At 49.7% G+C, this 18,817-nt stretch overlaps 1 protein-coding gene across 20 annotated transcripts in view; it reads left to right on the top strand.

Annotated features, from left to right (window-relative positions):
* REPS1 (RALBP1 associated Eps domain containing 1) overlaps window positions 1-18,817 on the top strand; it is an 894,243-nt gene that overhangs the window by 308,715 nt on the left and 566,711 nt on the right. For all 20 annotated transcript variants that reach the window (XM_085612456.1, XM_085612466.1, XM_085612457.1 and 17 more), the window contains one exon: window positions 4,411-4,573. In XM_085612456.1, the coding sequence (XP_085468582.1) occupies window positions 4,411-4,573 (163 nt within the window). The remainder of the gene's footprint in view (window positions 1-4,410; window positions 4,574-18,817) is intronic.

Here is an 18,817-nt window from a genome sequence, read left to right as displayed (position 1 = left end):
ATTGGCCAGGCCCTTTTGTTGTGTGCGGAGATTTTAATATCTCTGCAGACTTTACAGATGTTGTTAATAATGCCGGCTATATAGGTCGTAAGCCTAAGGTATTGCGAGCATTGAGCTCCCTAATTAAATCACATGGGTTGGTGGATGTTTGGGGGGATAAAGTACCGAATAATCCAGGATTCACATATTTTTCATGTCCTTTCAAGAGGTATACCAAACTTGATTTTTTTCTTATCCCCTCAACGGAAATGGAGTCGGCATAAAAAAATTACCAAAAGTGATTTCCGATCATAGTCCTCTAATTATAGAGTATGATATAGATACTTTAAATAAGGGTCATTCAAGATGGACTTTCAAGAGGAGACTATTAGCAGATCCTAAATTTGTAGAGTATGTAAGGATTTGGGCTCAAAATTATTATGATATGAACCGGTATAGTACATCCAGAAATATGGTCTGGGACTCCTTTAAATCAGCTTTGAGAGGGGAAACGATTAGTTATTCAGCCAGGTTAAGGAAAGAGGCTAGGGAAGAGAATGAGAGATTAGTGGGCCGATTAACAGAAGCAGAAGAATTGCATATGATGGATATTGTTCATGGGAGGGATGCCGTCGAAAGTCAGCAGAAGATCCTCATCATTAAAGCAGAATTACATAAGTGGATAGCTCTGAAAACTGCCGAAGAATATCAGATTTACAGGGGCAAGATGTATGAGACAGGAGAGCAGGCGGGCAATTTTCTAGCACTTCGGATCAGGCAGGGTCGGAGCAGGAATGTGATAACCAATATACGAGAGGGGGACCAGGACTACACCGAGCCAGAGGATATTCTTAAGGTTTTTAAGAACTTTTTTTAAAAATTATATAGGGAGGAGAGTAGAGCAGATATTTCTAGTTTAGAGTTCGAGGACACAGGCCCACAGCTAGCTAGGGAGGATATAGAAATGTTGGATAAGGATTTGGCAATAGGGGAAGTAGTGGAAGCATTGCAGGATTTATCAACAGGGAAAGCTGCGGGGCCGGATAGTATCCCGCTGGAGCTATACAAATGCTTACAGGATGTGATAGCCCCTCTGCTGTTGGATTTATTTAATGGCATAATCTGTTCTGGGGAAATCCCAGCATCCTGGAAAGAAACTAATATTGTGGTGTTCCATAAAAAAGGCAAGCCGAAAGAAAATACTGGGTCGTATCGGCCAATATCCCTCATAAATGCGGACACTAAGATCTCCTCTAAGGTCCTGGCTAAAAGGTTGGGCAGGGTTATTGGCAGTCTGGTCTCCCCGTGGCAGCATGGGTTTATCCCAGGCCGAGGAACAACAGATCATATTAGGCGGGCCATTACTTTGTTTGATGCGCATGCGGTCACGGGGGGGACGGATGGCCATGATCCTCCTGGACGCAGAAAAGGCCTTCGATCGCGTTACATGGAACTATTTGTGGGGGGTATTGGAGCGAAGGGGTTTTGGCCCTAAAATTGCGCAAGCTATCAAAGCCATGTATTCAGATCCCAAGGCCAGAATCCAGTTGATGGGAGGAAGTTCAGAAAAAGTTTGTATCTCACGGGGGACACGGCAGGGATGTCCTCTGTTCACCAATCCTTTTTGCCCTGTATATTGACCCACTTGTACGTAGAATACTACGATGTGAGGATGTCAAGCCAATAGTTTGTAAGGGATATGAAACTAAACTGCTGGCTTATGCTGACGATCTAGCTATAATTACCCCAGAACCAGAGGTGGCCTTGATTGCTATTACAGGGATAGCCATGGAGTTTGGACAATGTTCGGGATACCTGCTTAATGAAAATAAGACCCAGATAATATGTACCAATAATATTGGAAGGCATGATCAAAGCTATTCTGATTCAGCGGTTTATCTAGGGGTTAGGATAAGTTCCGCAATCGCTACAATTATTAAAGATAATTTTACCCTGCTAATAACATCAATCGCGGCAGATTTAAAAAGAATAGATGTTATACACCTGTCTTTAATAGGGAGAGTTTATGTGCTCAAAATGACTATGCTTCCTAAAATATTGTATCTCTTTCGCTCCATCCCGTATATGATTGGGGAGGACATGTTAGAATCTTTAGAAGAGGTATTTATGAATTTTATTTGGCAATACGGCAAAATTAGGCGGTCCATTAAATATCTGTCTCTGCCATATGAAAAGGGAGGGTTGGCAATTCCTAATATTAGATTTTATCAATGGGTCTGTCTAATTAGCCAGATGGCAATATTATTCAATTCTGCCACAAATTTGGCTGATGCCCCCTTTGGCAATTTGAATCCGCCATCCATTTTTGAACTACTTCTGGGTAGTGAAGCTCTTGGGCTCCTGCTGCGTAAGACTGACAGACGTTATTAAAATAAAACGCGATATAAGGTTCTAGATAGTATGTGGGAAGTCTGGAAATTAGTCCAAAGAACAATGGCAATTTCGAGAATTCATTATTATACTTCTCTTTGGAATTCCAGTATTTTCCCGCAATTTAGTAATGATAGGATGGGAAGAGTCTGGGAGCAGCAAGGAGTCAGAAGAATGGGGGATCTATTTGTAGGGGACAACTTGTTGAGTTTTGATAATATTCAACGGAAATTTGAAATCCCAGATAATCAAGGTTTTAAATTTGCACAGATATATCTAACTTTGAAGGGTATCAGACCACGGCTATCCCCAGGGGGCAAAATCAATATAATTGAGTTCCTATTAGGAGGTGGAACTAAAATCAAGATGATATACAGAACTCTATTATCAAGAATACCAGGGGATCTGGATACATTTGAGGTCTCTTGGACGTCAAAATTACAAAATCCTGATGTTGATTTAGATAAAGCACTGCAATTAGCTGGGAAACTGTTCCGCTCCACGAATTTGAGAGCCCAACATTATAAAACCCTTTTTAATTTGTATTTTACACCAGCCAAATTATACGATTGGGGTAAAAGAGTCGATGATAAATGCCCAAGGTGTTTGGAAGGGCCTGCTAATCTTTTGCATATGTTCTATCAATGTGATAAATTAAGTGGAATCCGGGGAGAGATAGAGAAGTTCTGGGAGGGGTTGTTAGGTGTTAAGATTAATCTATCCCCAACCCTTATGATAATAGGAACTGATAGTAAACTGGGTCTCAGTAAGGAGGAGGAAGCCTTTGTTTTCATATCTGTGGCTGTTCTCCGGATACTATTAGCGGCAGGCTGGAAAGATATTGTAGTACCTTCTTTCCAGATGTGGCTGGCTAGACTCTTGGGGATCCACAATATCGAATCCTCCCTATATACTTGGAAGGGAAGGAAGATGAGTAATTTGGGGCTTAATATTTGGGCTCCTTTTAAGAACTGGAGAGACTCTCGTTTATGAATTCGCCTAAGGCTCTATATTTCAGACTGTAATGAATTCAAGAGGTTGTGCGGTTGTCGGGAGATTTGAAATTTATGTGGTGTTTATTCTTTGCCCCCCTATTTTTGATAGATATGTAGTAATATTCTGTATATATATGAAATATCCCCTAATCTTTGTAAAGAAAGTTAGGTTATAGTCTATATTTTATACAGATGGAAGTATAAAATGTATTGACTATTGATTGTACCAGGTATTTTATAATATAAAAAAAAAACGAGCTCCGAGTTACAAAAGATACAGAATAAGCCTCTGAAAAGCATACATTTGCGTTCTTGTGGCTATATTTCCACTGATATCATGGACTGCGGTTTGAGTCTTTTAATATTTGTTCTCTTCAAAAAACGTTTTTTCAAGTAATGCTTTTCAAAATACTGGGTTTCTTAATTGCGGTTTTAGTTTGAAAATAATGTACCTTTGAATATGCTGGCATTTGCAGTACTCGCCTACGTAAAAGAATATACTTGTGATAAAATACCTATTTCTTAACATATTGTAAATTGACTGATTCCCCACCCTCCCCTATTCTGCATAGGTATCTGAAAATGTAGTAGACTGTTAACCTATACATTTGCTCATATAAAGTATTTTCGTTACTTGCATCCAATGCTCTGTGCCACTACCAGTTTTTAAGACTTTTCTGGTGTTATCCCAATGTATTTCATCTGTTTGGTGCCCTGGGGGTGTTATGAAGTGTTAAGGGAACACTGCTGACTCTGAATCAGTGACTTAATAAGGGCACCACATGGGTTCTAATGCACCGATTGATGATCTACCCCTCCATCCGCCCTCAGACTCGACTTGAATAGCAAAATGTTAACGTGGTCTCTTACAATATTCAAGAAGTGTGTAGTGTGTTAATGTCCAGATTTATTCTTCTATGTATACTGGCTTACAAACGTTGCATCTTGCATCATTTCATGAAGCCTATTTTACAAAATGTATAGAGAATCACATCCTAACCATTTCGGCAAAAGAAAACTGAAGTACAAATACTTCTTATTGCAGGACCAAACGACAGTACGAACTGTGGCATCTGCTGCAACCGCCAATGAAATTCGGAGACAGTCAAGTAGTTACGACGATCCATGGAAGATAACAGACGAGCAAAGGCAGTATTATGTAAATCAATTTAAAACTATTCAACCAGATCTTAATGGATTTATTCCAGGTGAGATATGTCAGTTTTGTGTTCCAGGGTAAATAAATATATTTAGCTTCAAAATTACTCCAAATGGGAAATGTCAAATAATTGTTTGTTACTATGGTCTCCCGTATATGATTCCAATACTTTCTGGTCTCAAAATCATTCAAATGAATTAAATGCCTCCCAATGTTAAGCAAAAGGGTTGGTTCAAGGGGACATGCTAACCCAGTTGAGTCACCTCCTCTTTGTCAATTTACCTGAAATTCTTTTTTTGTGTAGCATCTCTCCATCTTTGCTAAAATGTTCACTGGAGTATTGTAGGCAGGTTTGTATTTCTTGATCTGGTCTCTGTTCATTGGCTGATGTGATAATGAACATGATCCATTAGGCAGTAAAGGAGAAAAGCACTCTGAGGCAAATGATTTTCAGGCTTGGTCCCAATCAATCAATCAATCAATCAATAATTTGTAAAGTGCACTACATACCCGCGAGGGTTTCAAGGCGCTGAGGATGGGGAGAGGGGGGTGCTCTTGCTACTGGTCGAACAGCCAGGTCTTGAGTTGTCTCCTGAAGGTTAGAAGGTCTTCGGTTTGTCGTAGGATGAGGGGAGGGTGTTTCAGGTCTTGGCGGCGTGGTGGGAGAAGGATTTGCCTCCGGCTGTGGTTCTACGGATGCGTGGGATGGTAGCCAGGGAGAGGTCTCCGGAGCGGAGTTTCCTGTTGGGTACGTAGAAGGAGAGTCGACTGTTGAGATAGGCTGGGCCGGTCTTGTGGAGTGCCTTGTGTGCGTGGATCAGGAGCTTGAAGGAGATTCTTTTGTCGACAGGGAGCCAGTGCAGGTTCCTCAGGTGGGGGGTGATGTGGTTGCGGTGCGGGACGTCGAGGATCAGGCGTGCACATTCTGGATTCTTTGCAGTCTGTTGATGAGCTTGATCGGGGCTCCGGCGTAGAGGGTGTTCCTGTAGTAGAGTCTGCTGCTGACTAGAGCCTGGGTGACTGTTTTTCTTGTGTCATTCGGGATCCATCTGTAGATCTTGCGGAGCATACGGAGGGTGTTGAAGCAGCTGGAGGAGACAGCTTTGACTTGTTTGGTCATGGTGAGTTTCGAGTCGAGGATGACTCCCAGGTTGCGTGTGTGGTTGGTGAGTGCGGGGGGTGGTCCCAGTGACGCGGGCCACCAGGAGTCATCCCATGCTGAGGGGTTGGGCCCAAGGATGAGGATCTCCGTCTTGTCTGTATTCAGCTTAAGGCGGCTGTCCTCCATCCAGTCGGCGACGGCCTTCATTCCCTGGTGGAGGTTGGATTTGGCGGTCAGGGGTCCTTGGTGAGGGAGAGGATCAGTTGCTTGTTGTCGGCGTAGGAGATTATGATGAGGTCGTGATGTCGGGCGATGCATGCGAGGGGTGCCATGTAGACGTTGAATAGCGTCGGGCTGAGGGAGGATCCCTGCGGGACGCCGCAGATGTTCTCGGAGGCTTCAGATCGGAACGGGGGGAGGCGGACTCTTTGGGTTCTGCCGGAGAGGAAGGAGGAGGTCCAGTCCAGGGCCTTGTCTCAGATCCCTGCGTTGTGGAGTTGTGTGCGTAGGCAGACGGTGTCGAAGGCGGCGGAGAGGTCCAGAAGGATGAGAGCCACCGTCTCGCCTTTGTCCAGTAGGATCCTGATGTCATCTGTGGCGGCGATGATGGCGGTCTCGGAGCTGTGGTTGCTGCGGAATCCTGACTGGGAGGGGTCCAGGATGCTGTAGTCTTCGAGGTAGCGGGTGAGCTGGATGTTGACTATCTTCTCGATGACCTTAGCTGGGAACGTGAGCAGGGAGATGGGCTGGAAGTTTTTGAGTTCGCTCGGGTCCGCCTTGGGTTTCTTTAGTAGGGCGTTGATCTCGGCGTGTTTCCAGCTTTCAGGGAAGGTCACGGTCTCGAAGGAGAGGTTGATGATGCTGCGTAGGTGGGATGCGATGGAGCTGCCGGCTTTGTTGAAGATGTGGTGTGGAAAAGGGTCAGATGGCGAGCCGGAGTGGATTGTGCCCATGGTCTTCATTGTGTCTTCGATGCTCACGTTGGCCCAGGTTGTCAGGGGTTCGTGGTCGGTGGGGTGTGTGGGTTCCGGCATGTTGGGGTCTGTTAGGGTCGTCCGGGGGTTGAAGCTATCGTGGATGTCGGCGATCTTGCGGTGGAAGAAGGTGGCGAGGAGTCACACAGGGCATGCGATGGTGGGATCTCGTTGAAGCTGGGGGTGGAGAGTTCCTTCACGATGTTGAAGAGCTCCTTGCTGTTGTGTGCGTTGTTGTCGAGGCGGTCTTTGAAGGAAGTCCTCTTGGCGGTCCTGATGAGGTGGTAGTGGTTGCGGATGGCTTAGTTGTGGGCTGCGCAGCTGTCCGGCGATTTCTCGCTGTGCCATATGTTCTCCAATTTCCGGCAGGTGCGCTTTGATGCTAGGAGTTCCTGGGTGAACCAGTTGGCTCTCTTGCTGGTGTCTTTGAGGGTTTGTTTTTTCAGCAGGGCTAAGGTGTTGGCGCAGTCGTCCAACCATCGTCTGAGGGTGCGTGCACCAGCGTCTGGGTTGGAGGGGTTGGTCGGTGGGTTGAGTGTGAGGTTTGCCTGTAGTTGTACTTCGGTGATTTTGCCCCAGCAGTGTCGGGGCATCTGTAGTGTGCGGTGATGTGCGATGGGTTTCTGGAAGGTGAAGTGGATGCAGCGGTGGTCGGTCCAGGTGGGTGCAGAGACGTGGCTGAAGGAGACGTGGGGGCTTGAGGAGAAGATGGCGTCGAGCGTGTACAGAACTCCAGGAATCGAGGAAGCTCTAGAAGGTACTGTCAGGTGCAGCACTTTAATATTTTTGTTTTAGTCTGGCTCTGGTTTTAATATCAACTTAAGGACAATTGGGGATGAGATCATAGCCAATTACAATGCTTGGGTTGGTTCAGGTTTAGACTGCCAGTTTGTAATATATTGTTGTGTCTCTGGGTACCAAGAATTTGCTTGGGCTGGATCCTAATGTGTATTCCTGGTGCAAATAAGTCAGCAGGAAAAACACTCATTCTGAGTGCCATTCTGCAGGGTTAGGGCAGCTTTTGCAAGTATTTTTCTTCACTTTTTCAAAGGCTCTGCTTGGGCGAGAAATTTTGTTGCTCGTCTCGTGTTGGGGACAAGGAAAGGGGCAAAAATAAATATTGGGCTCAGACGTTTGCCTTTTGTTTTTGTTCGAAGAAGTCTCTTGAGTCATGAGATGTGGTTTGAACCCTCCTGTTGCTGAATATTGTGTGTGGGCACCAACTCCATGTTAGATTTGTTTTTTGGTTTCAGGTAGGCTCATAGTTCTGTCCGGAACACGTTTTTCATTGGCCCATTTGGTTACCTTTCCTTAATATCTGATTCATTCGAGCTCCAGTATTTTAATCTCTCTGATGCTTGGGCACCCTTGGCAGCACAGTAGACCATCGCCAACCACCCAAGGCTTTAAGGGGCTTATAGCCCTCTGGGGTCCGGAACCACCTTTTTTTGTTTTTTGTTGTTTTTTTGTTTTTAAAACCTTTATTCAGCATGACTACACATTACACAGCCCCATGCCTACAACCATCAAGTGGCTGGCGGCCTGGTATGAAGGAAGAGTTTATTGTTGAACACAGCTGCCTGCCTACAACCCTCCAGGGGCCGGCTGCGGCATAAGAGATAATGAGAGTAGGATGCCTCCCGGAAGGACATGTCGTATCCAGCGTGGAATACTCTGCAGTCAGTAATCGTTTCATAGCAGTATGCACCGGGTGTGTAGAGGCGATTTTCAGTACTGTGTAATGGCATTCCCTCCGCATGTCCCCAATATACAGCACAACAGAGCAGTACCAGGAGATCCATCCATGCCGGAGAACAAGAGAGGCAGAGGGGAGCTCAGGTCTCGTTACTTGGTGACATCCTACCAATTCCCGCCCCCTCAATTCGGACGCATCCGTCGAATTAGTGGCGTGAAAATCTGAGGCTGAGTGGATTGGGAGGGTGCGTTATGTCTGTGGGTGTGACAACAGATACGTCTGAAGGGGACCCCAAATGTCAATCGGCCTGGATGCGGAAGGGAGGAGTTCTGCATAACGAAGTACAGTGTCCTGACAATGAACCATGCAAAAACAACAATTGATGGACAGAATGCAGAACAATGTCATACATTCACCCCAGTACAGAGATCTGGGCCTAAATCCATCGTTTTTTTGCTCACCATACCATTCCAGTTTGAACCCAGCCATATGCAAATCAGTCTTGACCCTGTGCCCCATGGGAACAGTCCAGCCCGAACTGCCAAGCCAGGTCCTCCCTGGACTGGAAACAAGCATCCTAGGACCGGTTTCGGGCTTTCAGCCCTCGTCAGCCAGGATAGCTTGATTCCAGTGGCATGGAGAGCAAGGGACTCACGTCTGAGCATACCCTTCCCACTCGGGGTGACAAATGCAAAAACAACAATTGATGGACAGAATGCAGAACAATGTCATACATTCACCCCAGTACAGAGATCTGGGCCTAAATCCATCGTTTTTTTGCTCACCATGCCATTCCAGTTTGAACCCAGCCATATGCAAATCAGTCTTGACCCTGTGCCCCATGGGAACAGTCCAGCCCAAACTGCCAAGCCAGGTCCTCCCTGGACTGGAAACAAGCATCCTAGGACCGGTTTCGGGCTTTCAGCCCTCGCCAGCCAGGATAGCTTGATTCCAGTGGCATGGAGAGCAAGAGACTCACGTCTGAGCATACCCTTCCCACTCGGGGTGACAAATGCAAAAACAACAATTGATGGACAGAATGCAGAACAATGTCATACATTCACCCCAGTACAGAGATCTGGGCCTAAATCCATCGTTTTTTTGCTCACCATGCCATTCCAGTTTGAACCCAGCCATATGCAAATCAGTCTTGACCCTGTGCCCCATGGGAACAGTCCAGCCCAAACTGCCAAGCCAGGTCCTCCCTGGACTGGAAACAAGCATCCTAGGACCGGTTTTGGGCTTTCAGCCCTCGTCAGCCAGGATAGCTTGATTCCAGTGGCATGGAGAGCAAGGGACTCACGTCTGAGCATACCCTTCCCACTCGGGGTGACAAATGCAAAAACAACAATTGATGGACAGAATGCAGAACAATGTCATACATTCACCCCAGTACAGAGATCTGGGCCTAAATCCATCGTTTTTTTGCTCACCATGCCATTCCAGTTTGAACCCAGCCATATGCAAATCAGTCTTGACTCTGTGCCCCATGGGAACAGTCCAGCCCGAACTGCCATTGTCAGCATTCCGTCCATCATTTGTTTGTTGTAACGCTTTTCGCCCTAAGTGGGATGGGTATTCCCAGACGTGGGACCCGTGCTCACTACGCCACTGGAGTCAAGCTATCCTGGCTGATGACGGCTGATAGCCAGAAACCGGTCCTAGGATGCTTGATTCCGGTCCAGGGAAGACATGGCTTGGCAGTTCGGGCTGGACTGTTCCCATGAGGCACAGGGTCAAGACTGATTTGCATATGGCCATGTCTGAACTGGGGTGGCGTAGTGGGCAAAAGAACGATGGATTTAACCCAGATCTCTTGACTGGGGGAGAATGTCTGCATTGTCAGCATTCCGTCCATCATTTGTTTGTTGTAACGCTTTTCGCCCTAAGTGGGATGGGTATTCCCAGACGTGGGACCCGTGCTCACTACGCCACTGGAGTCAAGCTATCCTGGCTGATGACGGCTGATAGCCAGAAACCGGTCCTAGGATGCTTGATTCCGGTCCAGGGAAGACATGGCTTGGCAGTTCGGGCTGGACTGTTCCCATGAGGCACAGGGTCAAGACTGATTTGCATATGGCCATGTCTGAACTGGGGTGGCGTAGTGGGCAAAAGAACGATGGATTTAACCCAGATCTCTTGACTGGGGGAGAATGTCTGCATTGTCAGCATTCCGTCCATCATTTGTTTGTTGTAACGCTTTTCGCCCTAAGTGGGATGGGTATTCCCAGACGTGGGACCCGTGCTCACTACGCCACTGGAGTCAAGCTATCCTGGCTGATGACGGCTGATAGCCAGAAACCGGTCCTAGGATGCTTGATTCCGGTCCAGGGAAGACATGGCTTGGCAGTTCGGGCTGGACTGTTCCCATGAGGCACAGGGTCAAGACTGATTTGCATATGGCCATGTCTGAACTGGGGTGGCGTAGTGGGCAAAAGAACAATGGATTTAACCCAGATCTCTTGACTGGGGGAGAATGTCTGCATTGTCAGCATTCCGTCCATCATTTGTTTGTTGTAACGCTTTTCGCCCTAAGTGGGATGGGTATTCCCAGACGTGGGACCCGTGCTCACTACGCCACTGGAGTCAAGCTATCCTGGCTGATGACGGCTGATAGCCAGAAACCGGTCCTAGGATGCTTGATTCCGGTCCAGGGAAGACATGGCTTGGCAGTTCGGGCTGGACTGTTCCCATGAGGCACAGGGTCAAGACTGATTTGCATATGGCCATGTCTGAACTGGGGTGGCGTAGTGGGCAAAAGAACGATGGATTTAACCCAGATCTCTTGACTGGGGGAGAATGTCTGCATTGTCAGCATTCCGTCCATCATTTGTTTGTTGTAACGCTGACAATGAACCATGTCTCTGATCCAATCCTTAAATTTAGGAGCTCTGCCCCTCCCCCATCTACATGCTATGAGTCTCTTTGCCATGAGAAGGGCAACTGTGGCAAATCTACGAACCGGCTTTTTAATAGGTTTTGTGTAGCCCAGGAGTGCCTGCGCCGGAGAGGGCAACAGCGGGACGTTTATCATCTCCGAAATGCCGGAATATACGTGTTGCCAGTAAGTGGCTATTTCACGGCATCCCCATGCCATATGAAGGAAGTCTGCTGCGGGAGCGCGGCACCGCCAACAGAGATCCTCCTCCCGAAGGCCCACCCTACGCATGTGCGCTGGAGTACAATACAGCCGATGTAGGAATTTATAATGAATTACCCTAAACCTACTACTGGAGGAGATTTGTTCGGTGTGCAAGCAGCAATAGCTCCAAAGTTCGTCATCTATGGGCTGACCTAATTCCTCCTCCCATTTGGCCCGTGCCCTACAAGGCAAGGAATCTGGTGAAGTGCGTAATGAGTGGTATAGGGTAGAGACCGCGTGCGAAGGAGTGACAGCCTTGAGTAGCTGATGGAGGGGTTCTAAAGTGGGTGGTTCGCTAGGAAATTCCCCCGTCAGTGCTCGGATACCGCTACGAAGCCTAATATAAAGGAATGTGTCCATGAAGGTTGGGGCAAGGCCAGCGAATAAATGTGTCTGAGAGCGGAAGAGGCCATCCCGATAGAGATCCCCCCATGTCGTAATATGGAATTTGGCCATAAAGTTTTTAAACAATTGTTCTTGTAAGAGGGGCAGCAGGGGGTGGTATGCCAGGGGAAGCAGTGGAGAATAGAGCAGTGTCGTGCGGGTGAGTTTCGCTATGTATCGCCACGCTAGAATGGAACTTGAAATCGTGGTGCGGTATGCCGTTCGTGTCTCTGGCGCACTAAATATTGCTCCTTCCAGTGGGATAGGATCCGCCAACCAATGTTCCACCGCTGTCTGTGGTAGGAAGGGAGTGGGGTGGATCCAGTGATGAACGAAGTGGGCTTTGCGCTATAATAGTACATCTCAAAGTTCGGCAGGTCAAACCCCCCCTGCGCGAAAGGACGAGTCAATGTCTCCCAACTGAGACGCGGCCTCTTCCCTCCCCAGACCAGTCGAATAAGCTCAGAGCGCAGGAGTTGAAAAAAGGACCTGCCTGGGTAATATGGGATATTTAGGAACAGGTAGAGGAACTTAGGAAGAACCACCATCTTGATGAGGGAGGCTCGGCCTGCGAGAGAGAGAGGCAGCGTGATCCACCTGGCCACGCAGGTCTGAACATGATCAAAGGTGCGGCCATAGTTCAGCCGCATCAACTCCTCACGATCACGAGAAAGAATTATGCCCAGGTATCTGACTTCATCCACCTCCCATCGTAAGGGGTATTCCAGCTGGAACGGCTGAGCAGCCGCGGTCAGCGGAAAGACACTGGACTTACCCCAGTTAATATGCACACCAGACATGCCCGCGAAGCGAATAAACTCCCTAAGGATGGGGTTGAGGTTAGTGGCGGGATCACGGATGTATAGTGTGATGTCATCCGCATATAAGGAGATCAGCACCTCTCGCTGGAGACAGCGCAACGCCTTGTCCCGGTGATGTTGCCGGAGTCGGGCAGCTAGCGGCTCCATCGCCACCGCGAACAATAACGGAGATAGGGGGCACCCCTGACGGGTGCCCCGCGATACCACAAAGGCCTCCGATATCCGCCCATTTATCCCCACCCTAGCGACCGGCCGGTCATAAAAGATATCGATCCAGCGTGTGAAACCTAGAGGGAATCCCATGTTGCGCAGGATACAGTGCAGATAGTCCCATTCCAGGGAGTCAAAGGCCTTGGTGGCGTCCAAAAAGACCGCCACCAGTGGCAAATCAGGGTCTACATTGTGCATAATGGAGAAAAGCGTCCGAAGATTATTGGAAGTGGTCTGCCAGGGACGAACCCCGCCTGATCCGACAGCACCAGACCACCCAGTAACAGCTGTAAACGGTTGGCTAGTACCTTGGTCAAAATTTTTGCGTCACAGTTAATTAAAGAGAGAGGGCGGTAAGAGTCACAAGATTGAGGCGGTTTACCCGGCTTTAGCAGGGAGGTGATCAGCGCTTCCTGCATTGATGGAGGGAGCGCACCAGACTCGTGCGCCTCCAAAAAAACTTCTCGGAGTACCAGAGCTAGGATATCTATATAGGCCTTATAAAAATCCATGGGCAAACCGTCCAGACCGGGGGCCTTCCCAGGTGCCATCTGATTGATCGCATCTCTAATCTCATCCAGGCCTATGGGTTCCGCCAAAAACTCCCGCTGACGATCCGAGAGCCAGCCCAGGGTGAGCTCCCTCAGGTAGTCGTCCATGTCCAGCGCGCCAACCCTAGTGGTAGAGTAGAGTGTAGAATAGTGTGTAGTGAAAGCCGCCAGGAGCGATTGTGTGTCGCCTATAGGAACCCCCTCCTCCCCCTCCAGTTCTAACACAAAATTAGAGCCGCGCAACGGGCGGACCGCACTCGCCAAGGATCTACCGGGTCGCTCACCCTCCCCGTACGCCCGAGCTCTGAAGTATTTGCCTCGGAAGTGTACCTCTCTGTCAGCAGTGGAAGTGTATTCTGACATCGCCGCACGGTACTGCGCTTGCGCATCTGTGTTGACGGCATAGTCTGGACTAGTTTCGAGAGTATGTAGCGTGGATTCCAAATTATGTAGTGTAGCGCGTAAGGGCTTCAAAACCCCGGAGCTCTTAGAGATGCAGACTCCACGAATCGTGACCTTCAGTGCTTCCCATAGGGTGGCCGCGCGGTCTACCGATCCCTTGTTGCGGGAAATGAAGTCTTCTAGTTCCTGACATAGTTCGGATCGGAAAAGTTCGTCGAGTAAGATGTTGGGCTGGAGTCGCCATGTCGGGGATCTACCCATTATGTCCGGTAAGCGGAACTTGGCGAGCACCGGAGAATGGTCAGAGAATGTGTGGCCTACGTGTTGCACCGTGACTAGGGAGGGGGCCAATGCCCTATTTACCATAATGTAATCCAGACTGGCCCATGTGGCATAAGCAGTATTCCAGTGCGTGCCCTCCATGGAGGTCGGGTATAAGTGGCGCCAGGTATCCACGACATCTTGAGTGTCGCAAATGTCCCTCAGGTATTTGTGTGCGTTATTATAGTGGCAAGCAGATGGGTTGGATCTATCCATGGCAGGGTCTAAGACCGCGTTGAAGTCACCTCCCCAGATGAGGTGCGTGGAGCCTACTTCACGAATCCTGTTCCAAAGAGCAATGAAGCTGCTCGGGTCATCGCAATTGGGACCGTAAGAGCAAGCCAGGGTGACAGTCTCGATGCCTATCCTGCCCCACGTTATACAATATCGGCCCTCTGTATCCGTAGCTGTACCCAGGGGAACGTAAGGAACACCTCTTTTTAAGAGAATAGCAGTGCCTCTCGCATAGGATGAGTACGGCGCGAGAATCGAGTGCGCAGCCCATCTGGCAGCAAAGGATCCCCTACGGAGAGGGTCCATATGTGTCTCCTGCAGGAAGACCACCTGGACATTCAGTCTATCCAAGGCACCCAAGATCCGCCTCCGCTTCCTCGGGTCTCCCAATCCCCTGACATTCCAAGAAATAGCGGTGAGCAGACCCCCCCCCACCTAGCTCAGTGTGTGCGGCGTGCGCGAGGTCCGCGGACATGGGAATCCCAGGTCAATAAACCCACCCGGCGGCTGCTCCAAATGTGCAGTTGTCTATTAAAGGTGGCATACTGTGCTACATCAACAAGTATACGTGTAATGCTCATGCTGAAAAAAAACAAGCCCAAAACAAGTCCCTGAGAACCCACCCACCCACCCACTCCGACATCCCAATCATGTCGGGCATCTCCCCCACCCCTTACAAACCTACAATATCTTGTCATTCACTCATTGGGGAACACCCAAGTGGGGGACACCAGGGGTCCAGACCCGCCATCCCACTCCCCCGATATTGCACCCGCTGTCCCCTGGAGCCAAGATCCAGCGGAAAACACGGGAGGGGGAGGTTGGTGCCAGGGCGCAATCAAGTTGCTACATCATCAAGGAACCATCAAAAGGAAAGGCAAGGCCTAACAAGTGGTAGCTCAACCATAAAGGGCGTGAGCACAGAGTCGAATACTGAACAGCAATATAACGTCACAAAAAAAGGCAGAGGCAGAGCAAGTTCACAGCAAAAGAGCATCAACAACGGAGCATAATGGTAGCTGGAGATCCCCAGTCAGTCAAGGGCAGAAGTGGGCGATCGGGATCTCGCACTCCCCGAAGGGGATCGGGCCAGTTCAATAGATCTTTTGTGGTCTTTCAGAAACAGTTCAACCTGGGCTGGATCCTGAAATATATGGGGCTTGCCATGATGGACTACTTGTAGCTGGGCCGGGTATAACATGGAGTATTGAAGTCCATGTTGAAGCAGTCGTTTCTTGACCTGTCCAAATTTACGACGCGCATCTTGCACAGATTGTGTAAAGTCTGGAAAGAAGGAGAGTGTGGTATTTTCAAAAAGGACTGGTTGTTTTTCCCTGGCAAGTCGTAGAAGGGTATCACGGTCCCTGTAATTCAAAAAGCGGATGACTACAGGCCTTGGGGGTGCTGCGGGCACGGGGCGAGGGCCCAAAGTGCGGTGAGCCCGTTCCACCACCAGCTGTGGAGAGAAGGTGTCCGCGCCGAATAGGTCAGAGATAAGTTTCTCGATGAAGAGTTCCATCTTGCCCACAGAGGTAGTCTCCGCCAGACCAATAAGGCGTACGTTGTTACGGCGCGATCTCGCCTCTAAGTCCTCATTTTTATCAGCTATTACTTTCAGCAATCTCTCCATCTGCGATACCTTGGACGTGGTGGCCGATGCTCCATCTTCCAACCCGGAGATCCGCTGTTCCGCCTCCTTGACCCGTTCCTCTTGCTGGTCCAGTCTGTGCACCACGGAGTCCAGGCGGCGCGACATATCATCGATCTTGGAATCAATGGAAGTGAGGCTGGTCTGCATATTCAGGAGAAGCGCTTTCCAGTCCACCTCTTCTGCGCCACCTCCATCAGAATCGCAGTCTCCCGGCGGCGGGGCGCGGGATTTTTTGGTTTGAGCTTCGAATGGGAGCCGGGATTGTTTGGCGTGTTTGGCGTCCGTCTTCCCCATTTTGTCGGTTGGCCCCCTAGTCCCGAAGTCTGATCACCAACACGGAGCAGCCCCACTAGTACAGTTAGTGCCTGGACGTGTCTGGCAGTAAGAGAACAGGGCTGTAATCCCAGTCAGGTGCCTCCCGCACGGACAGTATCACCCAGAGCCCGGATAAGTGGCGGAGTCTTCGTGTCGAGCCCTGTGGGGGGGGGGGGGGGGGGGGGAACACCCAACAGCTGAGATACCGCACCCCCCGCCGCATCCAGGGTCGTCCGGAGCCAGATGGGTTTTCTCCTCGCCGGCCCTTCAATTCGCGCTCAGTCCCACGATGGCAGCCCTGCAACCTCACGCCTCCAGCAAGGCCTCAGCCCGCCCCCGCCTTACCGGTGTGCCAGGAGGTCTGCGATGGGTAGGGGAAGTCCCCGCAGGAGCGTCGGACGCCGGTCTCTTCCCTCGGCCTCGCCCGCGGCCTAGCGTGCACGTTGGATCCCCGCCGCAGCGTGTGCACGGCAGCCGGCCTCCTCGCTCCAGCCAAGCAGCTACAGCAGCCGCGGAGAGTTCCGGCGATCTTTGCTGGCGAACCACCGGTCAGAATGGCCCTCAAGTCGGTATAAGTGTTCTCCGTCAGCTGCCCATCAAGTAGAGCTGGTCAGAGTCGTGTCCCTCAGATGTAGGATGGACTAATGGATAATCTAAGCGCCCGGCTGGCGAGAGCCTCACGGATGTGCGGCCATGTCGGTCTGGCGCCCTCTAGCGCCCCTCGGGTCCGGAACCACCTTCAATCACCAGAGAAAGCTGCGTGGGTGATGGAACGAACTTCCATTTCTGCCACTCAAAATATCTGTGGGCAGACCACCAAGGAGTGTACAATCTCTGCCTGTCTCTCAACCACAGTAACGCCTCCTGTCCGTTGTGCCTCACTTTTTGATCAAAGAAGACACTCCAGTATTGAAGGAAAAGACATCAAGCACCTAAGAGAATGCAGGAGCTGGACCTCTCAGACACCCCACACACCTTCAGTGAAGAGGATAACCTAGGTGCTGAAAACAGGAAGAGGCCAGTTACTCCAGGAAATCACATGTGTAACTGTCACGGAGTTCAGAGATGGGAGTCATTGAGGGAGTCCGACGACCAACAAAGTATGTGTAACTGGCACTGAGGACCTGCTTGAACATGAAGACCACTGTCAGAACCGTAACTATACCTTCCGCCACAGAGGCCCACATCACAAACCCAAGGACCCACAAAAAGTTCCATGCTGTGGCAGATCACCACTCTCAAGGAAGTCAGATGTCACGCTGAAGCACAGACGCATAGATCAGACAAGCCGAGGGCTCCCACTGCCTTCGCACTCTAGTCAGCACTGGCAAAATCCTTTGAAGTGGGGCAAGCCTCCAGCCAAATGCACTAACCCCAATCAACTGCCCAAGCCTCTCTAAGGACCCCGAGTACTATCGTCCCCTCCTAAAGCCTGCATCAAAAACTCCTATCAGCACTGGTGCCCACAACCCAGTCAGTGCTGAAAACTTCCTCCAAGCCAAACGTAAGACCTCCATTGATTCTAGAGGATGTTGAGGCTCCTGTCTTGGAGAGGCTCCTTCAGGAGTTTGATGGCAAACAAGAACACCTGTTTATCCACCCAGTCACAGACATAATCACAGTGCAAATTCCTCCAACGCCGCCTCTGGCCCCACTTCCTCGAAAAAGGAGATGAACCTTTGAGTGCGAACCCTTTTCCAAGCCTCCCTCCTGTGGGCCGGCACCTGAGAAGCACACACACCAATCCACCAGTCCTCTTCCTTTGTCACACAGCACATCTCCACCACCCACTCCTCCCTCACCACCACTATACCCGCCTCCCTCACTGTCCCCACCAGAGGCTCCCCTCAGTCTGACTTATAGCTAGGTAGCCCTTTATGACTGTTTGCTCACCATGACAGCTGTCAGCTGCGGAGCCCAATGACATTCCCTGGGATGATCAGGATGAACCCCTGGGTGACCCTGATAGTAATATTACCAAGTCAGGGCTGCATCCCCTGATGAGATCACAGCCTATCATGAGGAGGACTTTCTCTTGGAGACTCTCTAAATCTGAGGGCACTGTCCAGTTCTCTCCCAATACTGAACAGCATACTAAAGTTGGCTCCTGAAAATTTAATGAAGCCTGTGAAGGTTAGGGTGGTCAACCTGGGTGTCAACAATTAATTTAAACCCTTTCACAGCAACCCAACATATATCAAGGGCCCGTTTTCACTCAGCTCCCTGGTTGTGCACACTGCAAGTGAGCATGCCTTTGCCCAGGCCACCGGCGATGCTCCTACTTCAGACAAGCATAGCAAGAAAAAAGATGCAGCAGCGGCAACACATTGGTGGATAGCCAATTCGGTGACACTCCTGTCACCACAACAGGGCACAGAGGGAGGAAATGCAAAGGCTCCTTAAGTACTTCTCAGTGAAGTATGGGAAGCGGGTGGGGGGGGGGGGCGGAGGTGATCATGTCTGAGGGTAAACTCCTCTATAATGCCAGCA

This window comes from Triturus cristatus, chromosome 6 (assembly GCF_964204655.1).
Source record: "Triturus cristatus chromosome 6, aTriCri1.1, whole genome shotgun sequence".
Classification (NCBI taxonomy): Eukaryota; Metazoa; Chordata; class Amphibia; order Caudata; family Salamandridae; genus Triturus; species Triturus cristatus.
This window is presented reverse-complemented; position numbering and strand designations above follow the sequence as displayed.